The sequence below is a fragment of the Hemitrygon akajei genome, chromosome 5 (genome assembly GCF_048418815.1).
Source record: "Hemitrygon akajei chromosome 5, sHemAka1.3, whole genome shotgun sequence".
Lineage (NCBI taxonomy): Eukaryota > Metazoa > Chordata > Chondrichthyes > Myliobatiformes > Dasyatidae > Hemitrygon > Hemitrygon akajei.
Window position 1 is genome coordinate 165,879,496 of NC_133128.1, and position 24,291 is coordinate 165,903,786.

General features: G+C 41.2%; 1 protein-coding gene across 1 annotated transcript in view; it reads right to left on the minus strand.

Moving 5' to 3' along the window:
• Positions 1 to 24,291, minus strand: part of itga4 (integrin alpha 4) — a 150,080-nt gene that overhangs the window by 97,491 nt on the left and 28,298 nt on the right. Inside the window, exons 11-14 of the mRNA XM_073047085.1 lie at positions 23,300 to 23,394; positions 21,812 to 21,902; positions 16,591 to 16,636; positions 5,572 to 5,726 (exon numbers count right to left, since the gene is read on the minus strand). Coding sequence (XP_072903186.1) covers positions 5,572 to 5,726; positions 16,591 to 16,636; positions 21,812 to 21,902; positions 23,300 to 23,394 — 387 coding nt within the window. The remainder of the gene's footprint in view (positions 1 to 5,571; positions 5,727 to 16,590; positions 16,637 to 21,811; positions 21,903 to 23,299; positions 23,395 to 24,291) is intronic.

Below are 24,291 nucleotides of genomic sequence, written 5' to 3' on the forward strand. Positions count from 1 at the left end.
TTACTAAGAAATTGTAAAAAAAAAGAACTTTAATTGATATTAAAATAATAATAATAAATAAATAAAACAATGCCGATTCGTTTCTACAGCATACAGAGACAGATACACCGTTTAAAAGAGATAACACAATGTACACACCTTCACACCACCAAGAACCGAAAGCTACTGCAAAAAGCAGCATTGGCGCGACCTCGTACGAGTTTCTTACGCGTTTGGACTTGTTCATTCGTTCCTTCCTACATCAGTCAATTCATTAATTTAATTATGAAAGCCATTTGATGGTTGCAATGATGGTGATACACTATGTATACAGTACATATGCAATTACACATGTACATACACACAAGTATTTTTATGTATGCATACTGTATATACACATATGTATTAACTCGCACACACACTCATACTCACACAGACTTACTAGAAAAAATTCACTGTTAATAACTCATTCTCGAATTGCCCCCCTTAAAAATCAAATTACCCCCGTGGGGCGTACGCCCCACGTTGGGAACCACTGCCCAAGACACAAAAACCCCCACAAAATAAGAAACTCCCTTACACTGTCCCCCCACTAAATTTAGTCATGTCCTCATGACTACTAAGTAACTCACCTCCGTTCCTGCCAACACACACTCTAACCCAGGAACAAACAGTGACATGGCTCCCCACACAGTAAACCTCACGCCCTGTTCCCCAGGCGCTACATAGGTCTACTTATCTGGGAGTTCCCTAAACCTCCGAGACCTCCGTACCCCCTCACCTAAACCCTCCAGGCTCAGACCCAACTGGGAATACCTCGGGTCCACTTGCCAACTCCTCTCTCAACCTCACACTCATGCCCCGACTGCAACTCTGAGTCCCCTGCTGCCCACAGCTAACCCTCCCCACTACACCTGACTCAGTGGGAGAAGAGCCAAAGGTCTCTTCCTCAATAAATTAAAATTACTGAGATCGTGAATTGTATTCATTTGTTAACCAATCGGGATTAATGTTATTCTCTCTCTTCTGAGTCTGTAAGCTATCGTTGGCGGGCTTTTGGGGAGTCGGTGCGAGGGGGTGAGAGAGAGAGGACGCGATGCTGTAAGCTGGGCGACGGAATGGACCCCGAGCAGGGGTCCGAGGCCAGGAGGTTCAGTGAGGAGAGGAGAGGAGACGAAGACAGACGTGCGGGGGGTGCTTCGTTGATCACTTCGGGTGGTCCTGAGCTACGAGTTGAGGAGGTTTGAGGGGATCGAATGGTGGCCAGAAGACTTTGTTAATTGAGCTCCAACGGTTGTGCACGAACGGCTGTTGACTTTGATAAGTTTTAGTGCCTTTCTTTTATTTTCTTTTCCTTCATAGATACTGTATCGTTATTAATCACTTAGTTCTAGTAATCTCTATAAAGTGTAATCATTTAATCGCATATGGTGTACTGTGTTATTTGACGAGGTGGGGACATCACACAGCAACCACACAAGCTGATTACCCAGTTTGGTGGGGCCGAAGGCTGCTCCCCCAGACGGAAGCAAGCTGAGCGAGCCTGAGGCAAGCTGGGGGTTACAATATCATATTTTAAGTTAGATGTCCAAAGAAATTTAATAAATATCCACCAGTTGTATTCATTAGCAATATTTGGTTTTATCCTTGTTTGAGCCAGTAGCTGTCACTTTCAGAAATGTGCTTAGAGGTGTGAATAACTTGATCTCTTTTTTTATTGTACACAAATTTGCAAAACAGGGTTTCAGATATTGTTCAATATTTTCTATCTGCAAGTAGATCCAATGTCATTTTCTCTGAACTCAAGAATTACCAAACGATCACGGGGCTGAACCTCACAAAACTTTGGTCATACTTATAGCAGTGGCATGTACTGCTTCCTCACTAGCCCTGCCCACCTCCCAATGGGAGTAGGGCAATCAGTCTGTTTGGTGAATGCAGTACATTGTCAACATGCGCTGAGGAGCACATGACCTGCCTTCACATATGCTGATATCTTGTGCGTGTAGATAGAAGTGAGGAAAGTGATCAGAAAGAAGATTAAAATTATAGAATTAACTCTGCTAGACTGAGTACACGGGTGGCAGAGTAGAGATACATCTCTAGCAAAGGAGGTGTAAGGTGCTCCTTCCCTCCACTAAAGTGTAGCACCCGCTTAGCCCACCGATCAGGGTCATGTAAAACCATAGGGGGCAAGAAGTTGACCATCAAATGAGCAAATGGTGTGGGTCACAAGCCCTGTTTATGCAACCACTGACACAAGACAATCTCTGAGGAGTATTGGTAATTGCTGGGGTCACCTCTCTTGCATCCAGAAGACAACGTCAGACCACTTCTGTAGAAAAATTTGCCAAGAACAATCACGATCATGGGACCAACATGGCGCATAATGATGATGAGTCTGAATTCAATTAAATGAAACAAATAAAAATTCAACAAATGGCTCTGCTTACAGTCAATTAGTTATACAGGCAGTCCCCGGGTTACGTATGAGTTCTGCTCTTGAGTCCGTCTTTAAGTCGGATTTGTACATAAGTCGGAACAAGTACATCCGGTATTATTTAGCGCCAGTCAAACGTTTGTCTTAGTATATAGCATATATTTTACCTTTCTATGCATATAAAACACTTAAGAAACATATGTATTCTAATAATTAAACCCCTGCATTGCTTAGTAATAATTGTAGCTTTCATCGGGGCAGGGCCTTTCACATGCTCCATTATTCTCACTTTATCCGTTATCCTTTAAAATTGTTCCGATCGTTGACTGACTGTAGCCTAACGCTTTTCCAATGTCCGATGGTGTTTCACCTCTTTCCAAACACTTTTATTATTTCCACTTTATTTTCAATCACGATCGCTTCCCATCAATGGAACAGAAACACTGCGGGCGGCGGGTCCCGACCTCCGCCTGCTCCCAAGGTCCACTGGGTCCTAAGGACCATAGCACTGATTTCCCCGGGTCCTAAACTCCACCGCACTGAGACAAGTTAAATGGGACAAGTGGGGGCTGTGCTGGGTTTGGGTATTTGATCCTCCACAATATTCCACATGGGAATTTAAACTGGAAGTGACAGGGTTCTTTTTTTTTTTTACGAGGTCGAGTTGCGAGCTCAACATCAACCTGGCACGGATGGTACAGGAGTCACTGGATCGACATCCACCCAGACAGGAGCGGTCTGTCATGAAATCAAACTTGGAAACCTCTGTTCTCGAGCCCGGCACCGATCTCATTGCACCACCAGCCACCAGGAACGGGGGGGGGGGGGGGGGGGCGGGGGGAGGAGAGTGGTGCGATCAGGGTGAATCTTACCAAGAAAAATTTAAGCCAAATACAAAGTTAAACACTCAACACAGTGTCAACGGCAACGACTTAAGATGGCGGACGGTGTCCTCCTTCCTCAGTTCATAAGTACGAGTTGTCCGTAAGTCGAACGTTCGTAACTCAGGGACTACCTGTATTATTTTGTCTCCTTGGCTTGGTGCTGCAAATTTCAATTTGGAGCATTTGACTCTAAAGTGCTTTGGACTTTGCTAAAGTTGTGTAAAGAACTAGGTTATTTTCTTGGCCATTGAAAAGAGAATGAAAGAGCACTAATGATGCTTTCCGAACTTTAATCCCACGAGTTCAAACACAAACAAACTTACAACTCAACATATTGTACAGTACGTTAGCTATGATTCATATTATAATGGATCACATCTTTCTAAGCCACAATTTACATTCTGCAGCACCCAACTTTTCTTTAAGTGTGACTGATCTTAACTTAAAACGTGAAAAGCATGCAGAATTTACCAAACAGGGTTAACTTGCCAAACAGCACAATAACAGTAATTTGTCTGGCAAGTCTATTTAAAGAAGCTCAATAATTTAAACTAAGAAGCATTTATATCAAGGAGTTTCTAGGTACTTATAGAAATGGTGCATTTTTTTTTTAAAAGCAAAACTACAGGAAAGTTAATACTGAACCAGATACACCACCCTTACTGGGGTCTTAACAAGCCAATGACCTCAAGCAGTTGTGCACAAGAGGTATCAGGTTCAGAAATGCAAGGCATCTACCATTTGATGAGTTGGGATATTCCACCTGAACACTGACTTACATGGGAATTCAGTGAAGTTGATATTTATCAAATCATTGTTCCTTGTAATAACTTATTTGGTCTTATAGATTAAGCATTCAAGACTTACATTTGTTATATCCATTTATTTCTAGCCCACACAGTCACATCGCTCCGTATGGTCAACTTAACAGAAAGATTAACTCAAATACAGCAAAAGATAATTAAAATAAATACCAAGCACAACACTCACCACCACCAAGGTTATCTTCAAGGGGTAGAACCTGAAGGTGACAGTATCTATCATTAAAGACACCCGTATGCCTTCTTTGTGTTACTATCATTGGGGAAAAGGTACATGAGCCTGAAACGCAGTCAGTGTTTGAGAACAGGCTCTTCGCCTCTGCCAACAAATGTATGAATCCATGAACACCACTTTGCTACACTTCTTTTGCATGGTTCACTCCCCTCCCTCACCCCACCCCAACAGATGCCTTTCAACTGGTTGAAATCATCCAGCTGTTTGTTTGTTTTTTTGCTTGAGGTACTAAGACATTACTCCCCATGGCAGGGGTAGCCAAGACCAGAAGGCATAGGGTTAACAAGAGAAGCAAGGTGCTTAGAAGAGATAATAAGGAAGAATCCTTTCATGCCATGGGTGGTTCGAGTCTGGAATGCACTCTCCAGGGTGGTGAAGTCAGGTGCACTCATAAAATATAAGCATCTGGACAAGCATTGAATTGCCAAGACAAAACTGGGCCACAGACCAAATACTGGTAAATGGGATAGGATAGCTAGGTACTCTGTGGTTAACGTAGGTGAGAGCCTGTTTCTATCCTGTCAGAATCATAGCTTCTTGGCATTTGTTAATGTTACAAAACAATTACAGGAAATGTAGCAGAATGGTAAAATGAAAATAAGTTATTGATTTCAAATAGCAATGGATCTGAAGTGAAGTGCATCTCTGTTATTTAGTTAGGAGCATTATCAGTAATCAGTAATCAAGGACTTTATGGTTCCTTAATATACCATTTACAGGTTAAACAGAATCCAGGAACCAACTGATCTCCATTTTCTGCCTTCTTATCACAACTCCTTCGAAAACAAGGGCAGCACAGTGGCAGAGCGCTAGACCTGTTGCTTTGCAGGTTTAATCCCACGTGCTCATCAGTGTGGAGTTCGCATGTTCGCTCAGCGAGTTTCCAGTGCTGTTTCAGTTTCCTCTGACACCTTAAAGGTGTATGAATTGCAGGCTAACTGGTCACAGTAACTTGCCCTGAGTGAGCAGGTGAGTGGAAGAATCTGAGAATAGTTGTTGAAACCGTGGGAGAATAAAATGGGATCAGAATAAGCACCGACTTCAAAGGCTGCACTTCCCTGCTGTATGATCTGATAAGCAAATCCCAACAACCGTCCCCAGGATATGGAACTATCTCACGCACTTCCTTCAAATGAGCCTCAGAAACAAAGAAATATTCATTGCCAACAAGTTCAATAACCACCTTGCATGTGTGCAAGTGTGATTCCTTACCTGTATAACCACGAATCTTCTCTTCCTTATTACGAAAGCAGACAGTAACATTGATGCACTCAACAGGCTTCCAATCCTCCAAGCAGTCCATCCGTGTCTGGTTGATTGAAGGCGGCAACTGGAGGAAGGTTTCGACAATCATCACAGGTCTACTTCTGTAATCCACAGAGAATATAATAAATTAGTAAATACTGAATCAACACAAGCACATGCTCCCCTCCCTTCTTATGCTTCATAGTATCCAGATTAAATTTAATTCATCATTATTCTGTCCAGATGCATCCCCCTGCCGTGCTTCTGTTCAAGAAGCCAATTTTTGTATCATCTTTATCATGGTCCCCATATAAAGTCCAAATAATTTATGTAGGGTTTCTCTCAGTCAAGTTCTCAGTACCAGGCCCTGCGGGTTCTCACTAGTGACAGACAGCCCTCCGATCATAAAAATACCAAGCAACAATTTCCTTTCTTTCCACTCAAACTTCTCCAGATCAAAGGTGTCAGTCTCTCCTGCATCTTCTTACACTATCCAGTCCTGTGGACACTGCCAAAAGCTTGGATTCACACAGGAGGGAGATGATGCTGCAGTTGCAATTAAGGAGCAAAAGAGAGAAATATGCTGAGATAAACCGAACAGGAAATATCAAGAGAACCACACACAAAATGCTGGAGGAGCTCAGAAGGCCAGGCAGCACCCATAGAAGAAAGTACACTTGACATTTTGGGCTGAAACCCTTCAGCAGGACTGGAGAAAGAAAAAGCTGAGGAATAGAGTTAAAAGGTGGGGGGGCAGGAGAGAGAAACACATGGTTTGGCCTGAAACATCGATTGTACTTTTAAAAAAAATAAATGCTGCCTGGCCTGCTGAGTTCCTCCAGCATTTTGTTTGTGTTGCTTAGATTTCCAGCACCTGCAGATTCTCTCTTGTTTGTGAAAGGAAGTATCAAGAGATTCAACATCTTTGAAAGTGGACAACAGTTGTCTTGTTGATCCCAAATAAGCCTATTTCCCCAGTTGTCTTCTTGTTCTTTCTAAAATTCCAATTTTAAAATTCCATTTTAGATTTTCTTTTCTTTTACTTGCTAGCATTTTTTCATAACCTCCCTTTATTTGTCCAGTTTCCATTTTTTTAAATTCCTCTGCCATACTTTCAAAACTCTGAGGTGCTAGGCTCTATATTTGGCATAGGCTTGTACTTTTGTCTCATCTTACCATCCATGCTTCTTGCTATCCAACAGTCTCTAGATTTGGCACACACTCTTCTTCGTGGGAACATGATCACACTGAACTTTTGAAGTCTCATCGTTAAATGCCTTCCATTCTTTGCAGATTTATTAACCTTAAAAGGTAGCTGTTGCCAGCCTATTTTGCTAAGTCACATTTTTGTCCATTAATACTGAACTTGCCCAATTTATTAAAAATAGTGAATAAATTAATAAAGGCAGTGGATTACAACACTGTTGCTGAAATATTTTCATAATGATTTCCCATTGTGATTTGCCACAATGCTTTACTATTTTAGATAACATAACTGGGATGCAAGGATACTGCCTGCCCAGCAGATTGGACAAAGAAAGCCTCCAAATCCGCTGGGGGTTGCAATCAAGAGCTTTGTAAGCCCCTGACATTGTACTGCTAAAAGCAAAAGTTAATTGATCATTTACCACATTGCAGCAGATCTGGACATTACTGATGAAAAAGCCAATTTGTTTGGCATGGGAGTGAAAGTCATTCTGCAGAAACTTGGAGAGAAACAGCCCACACTTTGAAGAACAGATGGCTCCTTTCCCAGAAACACTTGGTTTACCAGGCCGAAGAGGCAGTCACCTTCAGTCAGCCAACTTCACTCAGCCATTTCAGTCTCAGATGTGAGCGGCCTACCTGCAGACCCCTGGCACTGCCCAACACAGGCAGGTTCAAAGCCATTAGAAACTCAGCAGCCTGTTAGTATACCCTGCAGCTGTTTTCATACGCCGGCCTTCCATGAAGCCATTACTTAGAGAGAGTGGTGTGGTAGGAGTCACACATCAGTAGCAAAATACATGCATCTAGGGGCAACATTATGTCAACTCAATCTGTCAACATTCATTCAAGACAGCGCAAATGCCCGGCAATTCACTTTGAGCTTTATGCAGAGTATTTCTTTATGTTGATTATATTATAACAGACATGAGATTGAAGACTGCAATAGTCAAGAGAATGTCAGACCTAAGGACTGAGCACAATTAATTCACAGATATAGTTTCAGTCTTTATACAACCGTATACCCTGGCTCACATTTATAGCCATTTTGACCTTGCCACATTATTGGTACGTGCCAATTACTGACTAACACTCCATCCTCTTGATAAAGTTCTTTTCTGCCCCATTCATCAGCAACATGTATGATGAAGCCTCCTTTCAGGACATTGAAAGGACAATACAGCAGACAGCATTATCCGGGACATTCTAGATTGGCTTGCTCTGCAACTCTCCACACATTCCTGCGAATGGCCATAGTTAGCTCATTGACAAATTTTGTTACAACTACTTGTTTTGCAATGGAAGCATAAACCAGAAATCTAGCTTTCCATTCTTCAACCCCTTCAATATAGAGACAGCATAAACTATTCCTTTAAATGAAAGGCATTGCAGCAGATGACACGGAAATAGGTATTAATATGCATTTGCTGACAGTCACTTATTGTGATCACAGTAAAATCATCTTGAGCTAATGTCATGGAAATGGTCTTTGCGTTCTGTTAGATTGCGTGGATCCAGGGTGAACAGGAAAATTGGATACAAAATTGGCTTGGTAAAAGGAGACAGAGCATTGTTTCTCAGATTGGAGACCAATGACCAGTAGTTTACTGCGAGAATTGGTGCAGGATCATTTGTTATTTGTCTAGGTGGCATTACTGTTAAGTGTACAGATGACACCAAATTTGGTGGTGTGAATAGTGAGAAAGGTCATCCAAGGATCTAAACCAGCTGGAGAAATGAGTCTGGGAAGGCAGATGGAACTCAACTTGGACAATTGTGAAGTGAAGCGTTTTGAGAAATTAAGCCCTGTACAGTGAATGACAGGGTCCTGAGTAGTATTGGAGAAAAGAGAAACCCAAGGCTGTGAGTACAAGGTTCCATAAAGGTGGTGACATGGGTCAGAATGATGAAGCTAGCATATGGAACACCTACCTTCACTGGACAGAGCACCGAGTACCAGAGTTAGGACATCATGTTACAGTTGTGCATGACATTGCACCTGGAATACTGTGTGCAGTTTTAGTCACCATTCTATAGGAAGGATGTCGTTAAGCTAGACAGGGTGCAGGGGGGAAAACAAAATCACAAGGATATCACGGGGACTGGAGGGCTTGAGTTAAGACAAGAGATTGGAGATGCTGGGACTGTTTCCCCAGAGTGAAAAAGTCTGAGGATTGAACTAGTAGAGGCTTATGAAATCATGAGGGCAGAGCTAAAAACAGATTGTTACAGCCTTTTTTTTTTGCTGTAGGAGGGACACAGGCTTCAGGTGATAGGGGAAAGATTTAAAAGGGACCAGATGCAACTTTTCCCCACACACAGAAGGTGGTGGATATATGGAGAGAGGGGGAGGGGGAGGGGGAGGGGGAGGGGGAGGGGGAGAGGGAGGGGGAGAGGGAGGGGGAGAGGGAGGGGGAGAGGGAGGGGGAGAGGGAGGGGGAGAGGGAGGGGGAGAGGGAGGGGGAGAGGGAGGGGGAGAGGGAGGGGGAGAGGGAGGGGGAGAGGGAGAGGGAGAGGGAGAGGGAGAGGGAGAGGGAGAGGGAGAGGGAGAGGGAGAGGGAGAGGGAGAGGGAGAGAGTGTGAGTGTGAGTGTGAGTGTGAGTGTGAGTGTGAGTGTGAGTGTGTATTTATATATAGCAAAGGTGCCCAAGACCTTTGCATAGTATTGCATTTGTCAACATGAAGAGGACAAAGAGTTTGTAATCTGGTGGGAGCAAAGATGTTGGGAATGACAAAGCTGGAGTACCACAGAAAGGACATGGGACAGGAGACAGAGGAGTGCCTCCTTAGTTTAATGATCATTACAGAATGTTTCTCTGGTGCTTCCTGCTCCCTCCCCTCTTCCCAATCATGATTCCACTCTCAGTCCACAATAGACACCCATATAAGAATCAAGTTTTTTTTGTGCGATCCATAAAAATATTACAGTACTATGCAAGAGTTTTTGGCACCCTAGCTATATACGTGTCCCAAAGACTTTTGGTACAGTACTGTATATGGATAGGAAAGGTATAGAGGGCCAAGCACAGGCAAATAGGACTAGTTTAGGAAGACACCTTGGTCAGCATGAACAATTTCGGCTGAGGGACTCACTCCTATCCTGAATAACTCAATGACTACACTCAAGTTGAAAACCACCAAGTGAAATTGGAGGTAAATCTCGCTGTACTCCTTTATTCTGAATTGAACTTGTCGATTTTTTTTACATCTCCAAATGATTACGACTGATCTCAGACAATGCAAACTTGGGTACACGAGTCTGACTGTGATGCAGGAGGCAGGTTGATTACACTTCTTGGTCTTTTCCTGACCATTTATTTTCCATATGAGCATGCGCTGGAGTTACACACTGACTTTGGTTCTTTGCGGGAACAGGACCCGCTCTCGGGGTCTCACGACTGGCTGCTATTTGATATACCAACGACGCGGCCTAGAAGACTAGTGCGCCTTTAGGGTTATGGGATTTCGTGGCTCTGTAGGCAGGTGGACTCGTGGTTGGCGCCTCCGCAGGAAACTGATGTGTCATGGGAGACGGAAGATCATAAGCAGTGAGCTGGCCGCTGGCTGAGTGCCCAGAGACCTGAGTGAACAAGTAGTCTTTGGGGTACTGCAAATCTGTGTCTTTATTGATGCTTTGCTGCACGCTTGAATGCTTGGTGGGGGGGGGGGGAGGGTGCCGATGCTTTTTTGCTGGAGGCAGGGGGGGGATCATTGTTTTGCTGCTGCTTATTCATGGGGGGCTTTGGGGTTCTAACATTCATTCTTTGGGACACGCCTCTGTTTTCATGAATGGTTGCAAAAAAGAAAAGAATTTCAGAATGTATATTGTATACATCACCCTGACATTAAACGTACCTGTGAAAAATTATCTTAATTATTGAATCAAACTTCCCACTCACCGAATCATAGTTCTTGCAGTAGTAACGAGGCATAATTTCAGCATAAGAATGGGGACAAAAATAAATAGTAACAGAGAACAGCAGTCTTTATGCTTCAGTGACTGGGACGTTTGATAGCTACCAACAGCTAAAACAAATAGTAATCCTCCCAACACCTCTGTTAACTGAAAGGAACACTGAGTTGCACAAGAGACATGTTGTCTGGGCTTATGCTTTACATTCTATTGCATTTATATTCTTAGGCCTGGATAGGTATTGCAATACAGATATTGATCTCCAGCTTCTAGGAATAACAATACTTTAGTGGTCCTGCTAAATTTTATATCGACAATCAAATTGTACTTGTGAGTACTATAGCTGCTCTATTTTGACCAGAAAGTGTCTTAAAAAAAAGAGGAATTTAACTAGACAATTTGCTGGCAATGCCTTTTTCCCCACATTGCAGTTGCAAGTGCATGCCAAAAGTATTAATTGCTTGTCAAATGATATGAACTGAACTGATATTGTTCAGCTTTTTAAATACATGATGTTGTCTGCATGCCTGCTTGAGGTAGCTGCATTGTTGCATCTTTTTTAAACCTGAGCTAATAAAAGCAGCACGCCACTGCCAGTGCCAAGCCCTTGCACCAGTGAATTTAGATACAACAGCATGCAAAGCCTAGCTTAAGACAGCATGTCTCTTGTGCCATTTGTATTCCTGGCAGCCTTATCCATCCTTGTCCCCCGAATGATGCTGGCATAATGCTATCCTTGAACAGCAATCTTAATGCCTCAGTGACTGGGACGTTTGATAGCTACCAACAGCTAAAACAAATAGTAATTCTCCCAACCCCTCTGAAAGGGAATATATAATTAAACCACATGCAGAATTTGTAAGTCAGCACTGTTTATTAATAACATAAAATGAAGGAACATTTTAAACCTGCAGTCAAAAATTTGTCAGGATTAGTAAACTAAATATCTAATTTTCAATGGCTGTGCAAAAATAGCAATGGCTTTCAAATATGCTACCATTTCCAATGCTCCTCTTTACTAAAGCCAAGACTGTAGCTTTGAACCCCACATCTCAAAAGTAAAACAGTTCCTTTAATTCCTGAAATAGTGGCTGCTTCTCTTACCAAAAAGCTTTCATGATTTTTAAAACAAAACTTATAGGCAGCTCACCACCTAGAGATATTCAACTTTGCTCAGAATGGTTCAGGGTTTTCATACAGTCTTGTGATGAAATGCCATCGTGTGACAGGGATTTGCATTCCAAAGGTCAGCACAGCTGTAGGGCATGGAAAAAAGACCCCTCAGGCCACTGACCATCTCCCACTAGTTGCTCTAATCTCATTTTATCCTCTCCATTTCTCTTCAACTAACACCACCTATCCTCATGCTAGGTGAGCCAGGTAATCTGTTTACTTGCATGTCACACTATTTGGGAAGAAACCCTCACAGTCATAGGAAGAACATGCCAAGTCCACACACAATAAGAAATGAAGCTACATTGGTCACTGGAGCTGTGGGCAACAGCTTTACTCACTGTGCAACTGTGTCACCCATCAGTAATCCCTTCATCGCTCTGGCAGGATCGTGATCATGCTTTTCTACTTCAAAATAATCATCAACAGAAAATTTATTTTACGCATCATTCACAGTCTATTCTCTTCCACACCCTCAAGTTCCATTGATACTGGTTGATCAGTACAGGTTGCTGGCAAGATGTACAGAGACAGGAAGTGCACAAAAGCAATTTATGCCAACACATCCATCTTTCTCAGAAAGGGAGGTGACAGGAAGCTAACAAAGTGCATCAAAGAGTTGGAGGTGTGAAAAAAAGATCAAATAATTTTTACTGTTCCTTGGTAAAAGGTATCGAAGCATTTGGGCTCTTACGACCAGACCGTGTAACAGTTTCTTCCCCCAAGCCATCAGACTCCTCAATTCCCAGAGTCTAGTCTGACACCAACCTACATACACATACACACACTCACTCAACTGAACACCACTCCACTCCTTTTGCAATTTTTGTTCTTTTCTTTCTTAATTCCTGCTAAAACATTGTTTACATTTACATCATTTATTATATTGTAATTTGCCCTTTACTGTGCCTATTGTCTTGTTTATTAATTATTGTATTGTCTTGCACTGTTTTGTGCACTTCATGTAGTCCCGTGTAGGTCTGAAGTCTAATGTAGTTTTGTGTTGTTTCATGTAGCACCATGGTCCTGGAGGAACGTTGTTTTGTTTTTACTGTGTACTGTACCAGCAGTTATGGTTGAATTGACAATAAAAGCAACTTGACTTGACTTGGTGACAACGGGTCAAGGGAGTGTGAAAACAAAAACCAAAAAAAATGCACTTTAAGCTTTGTTAATAACTCCAGGGTTTACAAGTTTCCCTAACCTTCAAATGTCAGACTCAGCAAATAGCCACAGACAAAATGCTGCAAATACAGTCTGCACATATGACAAGCACAGTCAAGTTAACAGCTCCAGAAACTAACCAGGGGTTCAAGAGTTTATCAACTGGATTCTAGAGTTTTCTGCTTCACCATCCCCAAGCCCTAGTGATGACTTTAATAGCTTCAGACTGAAAACTAAATCCCACAAATCAACTATGTCTCTCTTCAACAAATTCCCTTTCAATACTGTTAATATGCGTGCACATAATAAAGAACTTCATTTCCCAGTGTGCAATGTGGGCAGTTCACCTGGAACCAGAAGTGACATTGGTGAGCTGGTTGCATGCGCTCAGGTTGCGCTGAAACCATTTACTGTAAATAAATGTGCGCTGGCGTTTCCCCCTCCCCCCCCCCACACGGTTTGTCTTTAGTAAGAACAAACGTAACATGATGTCAGAAGTCAGTGTGAGGACTAAACACGAAGAATAAATGTACCGCAATCAACTAAGAGACACCAGGTTCCAACGGAGAGAAGCTGCTGGCCAGAGAGCATGTTGTCTCCTGAAGCTGCTGCTGTTCACCAAATTCACCAAGAAAGATTCAGGAGAGAGAACCTAAAATCCTGTCATGAGAATTCAGGTCAATGGACTCAATTTTGTTCTGAATGCTGTTGCTTGCTTCTATTGTTTGCATGATTTGTTTTTTTTTCCCCCTCTTTTGCTGCACAATGGGTGTTGGTCTTTTTTTTTAAATAAAACTGGGTTCTTTTGGGTTTCTTGCTTTGTGGTTGCCAGGAAGCAGACAAATCTCAAGGTTGCATAATTTATACATACTTTGATAATAAATGTACTTCTGAATTTTTTGATATCTTTTTGACCTATGCAGTTTACCAGCAATCTAACTAATAACTGGAAACACTTAAACAGAGATTCAATATATATTTAGCAGTGAGCAGAGCGGAAGGGGCAAGGGAAAAACTGAAAACGTCTAACTTTCTACATGTAATGGGCAAAGCTGTGTTAGACATCCATAACACCTTTCGAATGATGAGGCAGTGTTTACATTAGACATACTGATGACAAAACTTGAGGCATATTTTTCCCCCCAAGTAAAAACATCACATTTGAAAGATATACTTTTTCCCTCCATGACCAGGAACAAGGTGTTTGCTTTGACCAATACTTAGTTGTTCTTCACACACTGAGTAAATCCAGTGAGTTTGGAAATTTGAGAGACTTACCAGTTAGAGACAACATAGTTCACAGAACTTAAAGTAAATGGGTTCAGAGAAAGATTGCTCCATGAAAAAGCTTTGATGCCAGAAAAGGCTGTGGATACGTGTTGGGCAGTGGAGGCGGCACAATCACAACCAGATTGTGGAACCTGGTGTCTCTTAGTTGATTGCGGTACATTTATTCTCCATGTTTAGTCCTCACAAGGGCAGAAACAACAGGGCAAGCTGTGAAATCAGAGGGGCAAAGATCAAGGCATTTCCAAAAGCAACAGCAAAGCAAAGTGGTAGGCTCAAACAGCAAATATGGATGTAGACACATCCCAAAGATATGGAAAGTACTGCAATAATTGTGGAAAGAAGAATACCTTTGCAAAGTGGGGGCTACCAACATGCAGTTGCAGAGGAAATCTTTGTAGATTCTCTACAGATTACTGGTGCTGGTAAGACAGAATGGATTGTTCTAGTGACTGTGAATGAAACATGAATTCCATTCAAACTTGACACTAGAGGCTAGGTGAATCTGTTGTTCTTTGACAATTACAAGACTGTCAAAGTAAAGAGCAAGATTTACCCAGTGGAGTTAAAAGTGACAGGCTATGCTGGAGAGAACATTCCAGTAAAAGGGAGTTGTATCATGACCTCCACGCACAACGGAGAGCACTTAGAGATGACTGATTATAGAAAAGTGATTACAACCAAATTTAGGTCTGAGTGCATATGAAAAGCTCAACCTGGTGAAAGAGTTTTCGTTAAGTCTTCACACTCCAAAGATGACCATACAACACTTAACAAAGAGCATGCAGAGGTTGTACGCAGATGTCTTTGAGGGGATTGGATGCTTACCTGATGAAACTCAAGAAACTCATAACAGCATCGATGAGAGCTCCAGAGAGGCCATGCAAGAGAAGCACAAGAACTCCACTTTGCATAGATATCTGTACCAGCTGTACCAGCATGAGTCAGGATGCCAGTGCTGAACAGAATGATAAAGATGAAGAAGTCACCGGACTTGCTTCCACATCATGCAGTTGTGGTTCAAAATCTATCTCTAATCGTCTTCCAGTTAAAGACTGGAAATCAAAAATATCTCCATGATCTTCTCTGAAGTTGAAGAGGAAAATAAAAAGGGAATATGTGGAGACCACACTGGCCCAAATGGTCAGAACAAAAGCAACAGTTCAACACAAGCTAACAGGAAGAGTTGCTTTCTACACAGCCAATAGAAGGAGCTCTGTGAATTAAGACAGTATCATTTGGAACTTCTGCAAGGACTCACTGATCACATGGATGTAGTCCAGGGTTCCATTATGAGGTACATGGAGCGAATTATGGTCACACAGCAAGAACAAGAACGGAGACGAACAGAAAGGATCTTGGCATAAGGATGTGAAAGAAATGAACATGTAGTTCAGAGTTCTCAAAATGGCACTAATATTAACGCAGCAAGGCATCTGCAGAAACAAATAGCAGACCAAGAAGGATTATTAAACCACCACAGAGATGGATTGAAGTCATGTAAATATCTTTGTTGGAAAGCATTATTTGTTTCTCCCCTAGTTGATGTGAACATACTATTGTGTTTATTTTTCTTTAAAAGGGGAAGATGGGTTATTATGTGAGTACGTAAAGAACTTCCGTTCCCAGTGTACAATGCGAACAGTTCACCCAGAATCAGAAGTGACATTGGTGAGCTGGTTACATGCGTTCAGGTCGAGCTGGAGCCATTTACTGTAGATAAATATGTGCTGATGTTTCTACTACCTGTTTGCCTTTGTTAAGAATATATCCAATAATTCCTTCAATACTTGCAAGTTTTACTTACGTTATAATCTGGTGCGGTGACATTTCGTGAAAGATTTTTTAGAGTATTTTCACATTTACACTCATTTACGCTCTATTACAGTTTCCCCTCCAACCAATTAAGTTCTCACTTTCTCAAAAAGTACAAATGACTTGCCAGGTAAGACTACTTTTTGTGAAACTGTTCTGAACAATTTGCATTAATAAAGCATTAGGAAACTTTGCAAATGGAATAAAAACAAAGGCTTATTGATATATTCTTAAAGGTGTTAAAACTCACATAATTGTTAAATGAACTCAGTGATACAACTGACTGCTTACGGCAAACTATGTACATCTAAGAAGAAGGGTTTAAGTTCTGAACTCCAAACAGTATATAGATCAGTGCTTTATACTTGCTAATTAGGTACCACTATTTTTCATTTTGAAAATGACCACACGCAATGAAATAATCTCACCTGAGCAACAACACAGTATCTGACATAAAGGCACCAACTGCTACATCTACAAGGAAAAACAAATTGATAAAATCATTATTTCTAAGTAATCAAATTTTTAAGCCAGTTTGCCTTTAACAATACAAGAAACAAGGGCAAAAGTAGGCCATGCGACCTTTCATGCCAGCTCTACCATTTAATGCGAGCATATTGCTCTTTCATCACAGACCTAATCCCCATATCCCCAAATTCTTCTAATAACAAGAACGCCATTGATCATAGCTTTGAATATAATCAATAACAGAGCTTCTGCAGACTCTTAGGGTCATTATTTTCAAAGATTCACTTTACTTTAAGTGAAGCAATTTCTATTGAACTTCTATTTTGAGATCAGATCCTCACCATACCTACCCTAGCAAGCCATTTAAGAGCTTTGTGTCTTTTCAGCGAGGTCACCTCTCATTCTACTCAAACTCAGGCAATGTAAGCCTCCAAACATACTCTTATGGACATCCCTAGAACCAGTCTAGTGGATATCCAGAGCACTCTCTCTATAAGCAGCACACAGTTGATCCTCAGATTATGGCATTCCTGGGAACAAATTGCAACCAAGTTCCCACAGGGCAGAAGATGTCCGCAGCTTTACGGCAGCCTGCAAATCCAAACTGTTAATCTCTCAAACACTTGTTCGTATGTATAAGCTGTATCAGGTTTGCTAGAGCTGTCGGGGAGGGTTTGAACTAATTTGTCAGGGGATGGGAACTGGAGGATAGGGACATTGATTTATACGCAGAGGTAGTGTATAATGAGAATGTCAGAAAGGACAGGCAGATGATAGGGCAAAATTGCAGCCAACAGGATAGGTTGCAGTGTAAAAGGGAGACAAAAATGGAAAAAGGTGACAAATACAGAACTGAAAGTGTCAAATTTGAATGCATGCAGTATATAAAATAAGGTAGATGATATTGTAGTGCAGTTAGAGATTGTCAGGCATTATGTATTGCGTCTCACGGAGTCATGGCTAAAAGATGATTGTACCTGGGAGCTTAATATCCAAGGATACACAATCTATTGAAAACACGGACAGGTAGGCAAAGGGGACAGGGTGGCTCTGTTGTTAAAACATGAAATCAAATCATTGAAAAGAGGTGGAATAGGATCAGAAGGCATAGAATCATTGTGGGTAGAGTTGCAAGGGTAAAAAAAAACACCGATGGGAGTCATTTAAAGGCCTCTGAACAGTAGCCAAGGTGTGGTCTACAAATTACAGTGGGATATAGAAAAAGCATGTCAATAAGGGCAATGTTATGTTAGTTATGAGGTTAATAACATTTTTGGTGTTATTTAATTAGGTTCTCTTTATCTAGTTTTAGGACTTGTGTGAAGATCTGATCACATTTTAGGTCATATTTATACAGAAACAGAAAATTCTACGGGGTTCACAAACTTCCTAGCACCACTGTAATTACAATAAGATATCATTATTTTTCCATACAGATTTAGCACTCAGCTTAACTGTACAGCAGCTAAGACAAAGTGAAGCTGTACCAGAGCTGTGTTCTTGTATGGGTCAGAGTGCTGGCACATGACAGTGAACAACTCTGCCAAGCTGTCATCATTTCACACCTCGAGCCTCCATTGTATCCTCCACATCTTCTGGTCAAGAAAGATTTCCAGCCAACCCCTTACTCCTTCGGTGCCATGTACAGGACATGGCCACAAACGTCACGAGGACGCATTGGAGATGGATTGGCCATGTGTTGAGAAGAGAGGCCAACTTCATGATCAAGACAGCACTTCACTGAACCCCTGAAGGGCAGAGGAAATGCGGGAGAACAAGATGACTTGGCGCCGTACAGTAAAGGCAGAAATGAGGACCCTAAACCACAGAGATGGAAGACCCTCACAACTGCAATGCAATGGACAGTACCGAATGGCTTAATGGCTCTAATCTCAAGCCATCACAATTTATTATCAGATAACTGAATCAAATCCAGTAGTAAAATAGTAAATCTACAGAAAGCTACGTGCTTGAACAAATTGCATTAACCCTGCAATATTCACTATCTCCTTCAACTTTGAGCCCAGTGATAGAACTGGGCATTGGTTGAGGAGCTCAGATACACTTTGTGCCTGGTTCTTCAGCTTCATGTAGCATCCAGCAACTGCCAACGTGAATGGCCTACATTAAAAAGACGTGGTCTGCTTTTTATTATTTCAATTGTTGATTAAATCATAGTTTAATTTTTAATTTAACTAATTAAATGAAAAGCTATTTTGTCTGCCTTTAAAAGGTCTTCAGAGACATTCAAACAAACTGAAAGACACCTTTGAGTGCTGCTGCATCCCATGAAAGGGAGGTGTCCAGCACATCCCATCCAGCAAGTGCTGGGAATAGCAGTGGGACTGAAGTGGACAATGGGCATACACAGCATCCTGCAATGCTCTGCTTTTTATAAACTGAAACGTGCTGTGTTTCATCATTCCAAATATAAGGTTCAAACTCAATTAAGAAATCACTGCATCTGTACAGTGGGCTGCCAAAAAAAAAAAAAGAAATGTAGTCTTTGCCCATCCTTTTGTTCCTGGTTGGGAAGAGTTTGTGGCATTAACGTTTAATCACCTGCCTTCATTTCAAAATATTGAATCTGGGAGATTTGCTGGTCATTTTCAGGGATGCTGACTAACACAATCTTGTAACTATAATTACTGCTTTTTTTTTGAAGTATGGAGGACTCAGCTAAACTTTAAGCTTAATTTTATTTTAAAGTATGCACATTTGTGAATGCAGCCTCAAAAGTAAAAGTCAATATAATGCAGTTACAAAGTTGGTGTTTCCATTTTTCTTTTTAAAGTGAAAAAAGTGAATATGATTAAAATGCTGGACAGGACAGAGCAAGGAGAAATGCAGTAATGACTGATCTCTCAGGTTTAGCAATGGCTTGATCCCCACAAATGTCATGGTATCACTATGGATTACATTTTAAAGCCCTTTCATTGAATACAGTAGCTGATGAATATCATTTTCATAAGGTACCATGACTGGTATAAAAGCAATCATCCCACCTCTCCTGGAAGTTCGGGAGTCTCCCGCATATTGATAGTGGCTCCCTGACACCTTCAAATTATATACAATATCCCAGAAATTGATTTTTTTGAGAGAGAGTGAGAGGGGAAGACAGAGCAGGAGGGGGAGAGCAAGAAAGAGCGCCATGGCAGAGTGTTCCAAAAAAAGAAAATATAAAACGTACTTCACCCCAGACTACATTAAAGTGTACCCCTGCCTAATAAGGATCAAAAATAATGACAGTGCTGATCACTGCACTGTTTGCAACAGTGACTTTTCTATGGCCCACGGTGGGTTAAATCACTGTTGAGGTGAGTTTAACAGGTGCCATTCATTCATTAGCATAGCTAACGTTATTTAAACTAGCTGGCTAGCTGCTAAAGAGCTTCTCTATTGCAGACATCCCACCTCTCCCGGAAGTTCCGGGAGTCTCCTGCAAATTGATGGTGCTACCTCCCTGAAATGAGTTTTTGCAGGGTGGGATGACTATAAAAGTGCATATGGATCACGAATATTCTTCAGCAGATGAAATCTTCCATTCCTAATGGAATGTACCTTAAGTGTGACTCTAGAAACAGCAATATGGTTGAAAATTAAGTGTTCATTAATGTGGTTTAACAGATTACATACAGAACTGGAGAGAGGCAATAAAAAGTAGTGGTAATAATACATAATCATCCCCTACCTGTGGCTGGACAGAGGAACCATAGAACATTACAGCACAGAAATAGACCTTTTGGCCCTTCTTGGCTGTGCAGAACCATTTTTCTGCCTAGTCCCACTGACCTGCACCTGGGCCACATCCCTCCAAACCCCTCTCATCCATATACCTGTCCAAGTTTTTCTTAAGTGTCAAAAGTGAGCCCGCATTCATCACTTCATCTGGCAGCTCATTCCACACTCCCACCACTCTCTGCGTGAAGAAGCCCCCCCCTCCCCTAATGTTCCCTTTAAACTTTTCCCCCTTCACCCTTAACCCATGACCTCTGGTTTTTTCCTCCCCTGGCCTCAGTGGAAAAAGCCAGCTTGCATTCACTCTATCTATATCCATCATAATTTTATACACCTCTATCAAATCACCCCTCATTCTCCTCCGCTCCAGGGAATAAAGTCTAACCTATTCATCCTTTCTCTGTAACTCAGTTTCTCAAGTCCCGGCAACATCCTTGTAAACCTTCTCTGCACTCTTTCAACCTTATTAATATCCTTCCTGTAACTAGGTGACCAAAACTGCACACAAAACTCCAAATTCGGTCTCACCAATGTCTTATACAACCTCACCATTACATTCCAACTCTTATACTCAATATTTTGATTTATAAAGGCCAATGTACCAAAAGCTCTCTTTACGACCCTATCTACTTGTGACATCACTTTTAGGGAATTATGTATCTGTACTCCCAGATCCCTCTGTTCTACTGCATTCCTCAGTGTCCCACCATTTACCTTGTATGTTCTACCTTGGTTTGACCTTCCAAAGTGCAATACCTCACACTTGTCCGCATTAAACTCCATCCGCCATTTTTCAGCCCATTCCTCCAACTGGTCTAAATCCCTCTGCAAGCTTTGAAAACCTTCCTCACTGTCCACTACACCTCCAATCTTTGTATCATCAGCAAATCTGCTGATCCAATTTGCCACATTATCATCCAGATCACTGATATAGATGACAAATAACAATGGACCCAGCACTGATCCCTGTGGCACACCACTAGTCACAGGCCTCCACTCAGAGTAGCAATCCTCCACTACCACTCTCTGGCTTCTTCCATTGAGCCAATGTCTAATCCAGTTTACTACCTCTCCATGTATACCTAGCGACTGAATCTTCCTAACTAACCTCCCATGCGGGACCTTGTCAAAGGTAGGAGTATTCACAACTACTGCTGCACTATATTCAGCTAATTCTTCCTTTCTAAAAGACATGTGACATGGATTTTCCCCTTGGAAACCAACAACTTCTCAAAAGAAAATTGGCTTTTGATGTTTCCATTACCAGATGCAATTGATCTTCAGTTGATTTTAAAAATGTGTAATATATTGCCAAAAAGCTTCTTTGCTCCTTACATTAAATTGATACAATAAATTTTGTTTAATTTCTTTAATATAACATTGCTGAATTCAAATAAACATTATTTTCACTTATAAATGAAATCAAGAAATTCTGAAGATTACCTGGGTAACCATTATCATCTACATCAATGCCTCCAGATATAGAGTGGCCAAAGGCACGTAATTCATTACTTATCTGTCGCCCAAGAATTCTCTGTAAAAAAAAACGAATACAAAATAGTGAATCCCTCAACATCTGAAGGTAACTAAGTCATCTAGAACTTATGGTCTACACTCAAGGATTCCTAAGAGATAGCTGAAGAGATTATGGAGGCATTAGTAAGGATCTTTCAAGAATCACTAGATTCTGGAATGGTTCCAGATGACTGGAAAATTAAAAAAAAGTCACTCCATTCAACAATCTCTTTTCACTCTACTCTCATGGTACTTAATGGACAAAAAGACAAAGTAGTAGTCTTCACAAGACCACTGACTACCTCTTCTTCCAACCATGATTCTGAAAAACTCCATTCAATTCTTCAGTTTTCCGATTGCATTTGTTTTAATGATATCATCTTATGATATCATGTGTTTTCCCCCCACAGATGGTAGAGCTCTGAACCAGGTTATTTTAGTTTTCCACACGATCGCTCTCATTTTCTTTCCGCCTATCACACAAAGACATCGTTCAACCTCACCTTCCACCCCATCAGCATCATATTCAATGTGCCACCGTCAGGCATATCCACCTCTGCACTGGCCTTTGTACATTTACATAAGAATGTACTTACTGTATGTTTGTTCTTCCATCTCGACCAATAGCCTCTCTGCTGGTCATGCCACCTTCCCACACTTTCACCTCTTCCTTTCCCGCCTCCCAGGGTTTTAAATAGATTCCTAACTGAAGCAGTAATTACCTTGCTCTTTATCCTGCATTGTATATAGCATTAGTACTCACAACGTTGTCACTTCTACACTGGAAAAGCCGATCAGAGTGACTGTTTTGCAGAATGTGCCATTTAGTTCTTGATCATGGTCCCAAGCCTCCAGATGGCTTCTAATTTAATTTAATTAATACACCCCATTCTTCAGCCTCCTGCACGAAGTCCAAAGTACAATTCAGGAAGAGAACCTCATCCACTGGCTAAGAATTGATCCAATCCTGGACACAACGCCATGTTCAATTATTTCATATAATCATCCATTCCAGCTCTGTACCTTCATTTTCAGGAGACCCAGTCTTTTGCCCCTCTCTCTTAAGATTTCACCCCTCTCCTATTTATACATTTTCTTTTGTTAATGGCCAACCTTCCTTTAGCCAGCAGCTTCATTTTGTCATTCAATTTCTGAAAAAAATCACTGACCTGAAACTTTACCACATTTAGACTTTCCTCACAAGCTGGTTGATCTGCTAAGCATCTCCACTATTTTCTATTTTTGTTACATCCTTTCATGTATTTTAAACTGTTCATGAAATACTGCATCCCTGTAGTTATTGTCCATTCTTGTCCCAGATGCGTGAAGTGACTCCGTAACAAGATTCATTTATTTACTACATAGACAATATACATATTAAGTCAAATTTTATAATGTTTAATTTCGATTCCTTACTTGAGAAAAGGTCATGGATATTCCTGTCTCTCTGCCGTTGTAGATATAAATCGCTCCTCGTTGATCATCCTCGAGGGGAGCACCTATTGCTACGTCTGTAATGGAAATACATACTGAATCTAGTACGTTCTTGTTCAGTGTTGTTAAAGGTCAGTGGTACACAGCTGATTTTCTCCTTTATTATCTTTCAACAAATATACTATGCTCAAAACATAACTAGTTTCTTTACCATCCAAGAACTGAAATATACTAATATTCCTCTGGCCAGAATATGGGAAAAGCAACTGCTATAACAATTTTAACACATCATACAATTTTGTTTCACATTTTAGAAATGAAATTTTATTTGTGGTAGCACTGTGTTAGGTCCACTCTAACAATGACATCATCTATCACTGGGTCTGCACCATGCCCAGTTAATTCAAACTTCCCACAGGAAAAGCTACAGAATTAATGTATTGAGCAATTGTGGCATTTGTTACTTTCATACGAGCATACATTCCAAACAGCATGCCATTTCCTATGATAGCATAAAAGGGAGTTAGTGACAAAGTCTTCCAGAAGGCACCCTCACAAAATACCATGGATCAATAAAATATATGCAAAATTACAATATGTTTTCTCACCTCATTTAGTGAGAAATCATTTAGGCAGATTGCTTCAGAGAAACTATTGCTTTCAAAGCTTAAAACCATGCAAGATGATCAATGTAATCTAATGACAAGTCAGATGAGCAGTTTTATACTGTTTGGATGCTTTAGCCAATTTGTTTCCCATCGCCATTAAATTTATTGACTCAGTCATCAGAAAGTTAAATCTCCTTTACTCCTCATACAAACCATCATACAAACTCTTCTCCCTCCTGCTGTCTGGGAAAAGGCACCAAAGCATTCGGGCTCTCACGACCAGACTGTGTAACAGTTTCTTCCCCCAAGCTATCAGACTCCTCAATACCCAGAGCCTAGACTGACACCTTGCCCTATTGTCCTGTT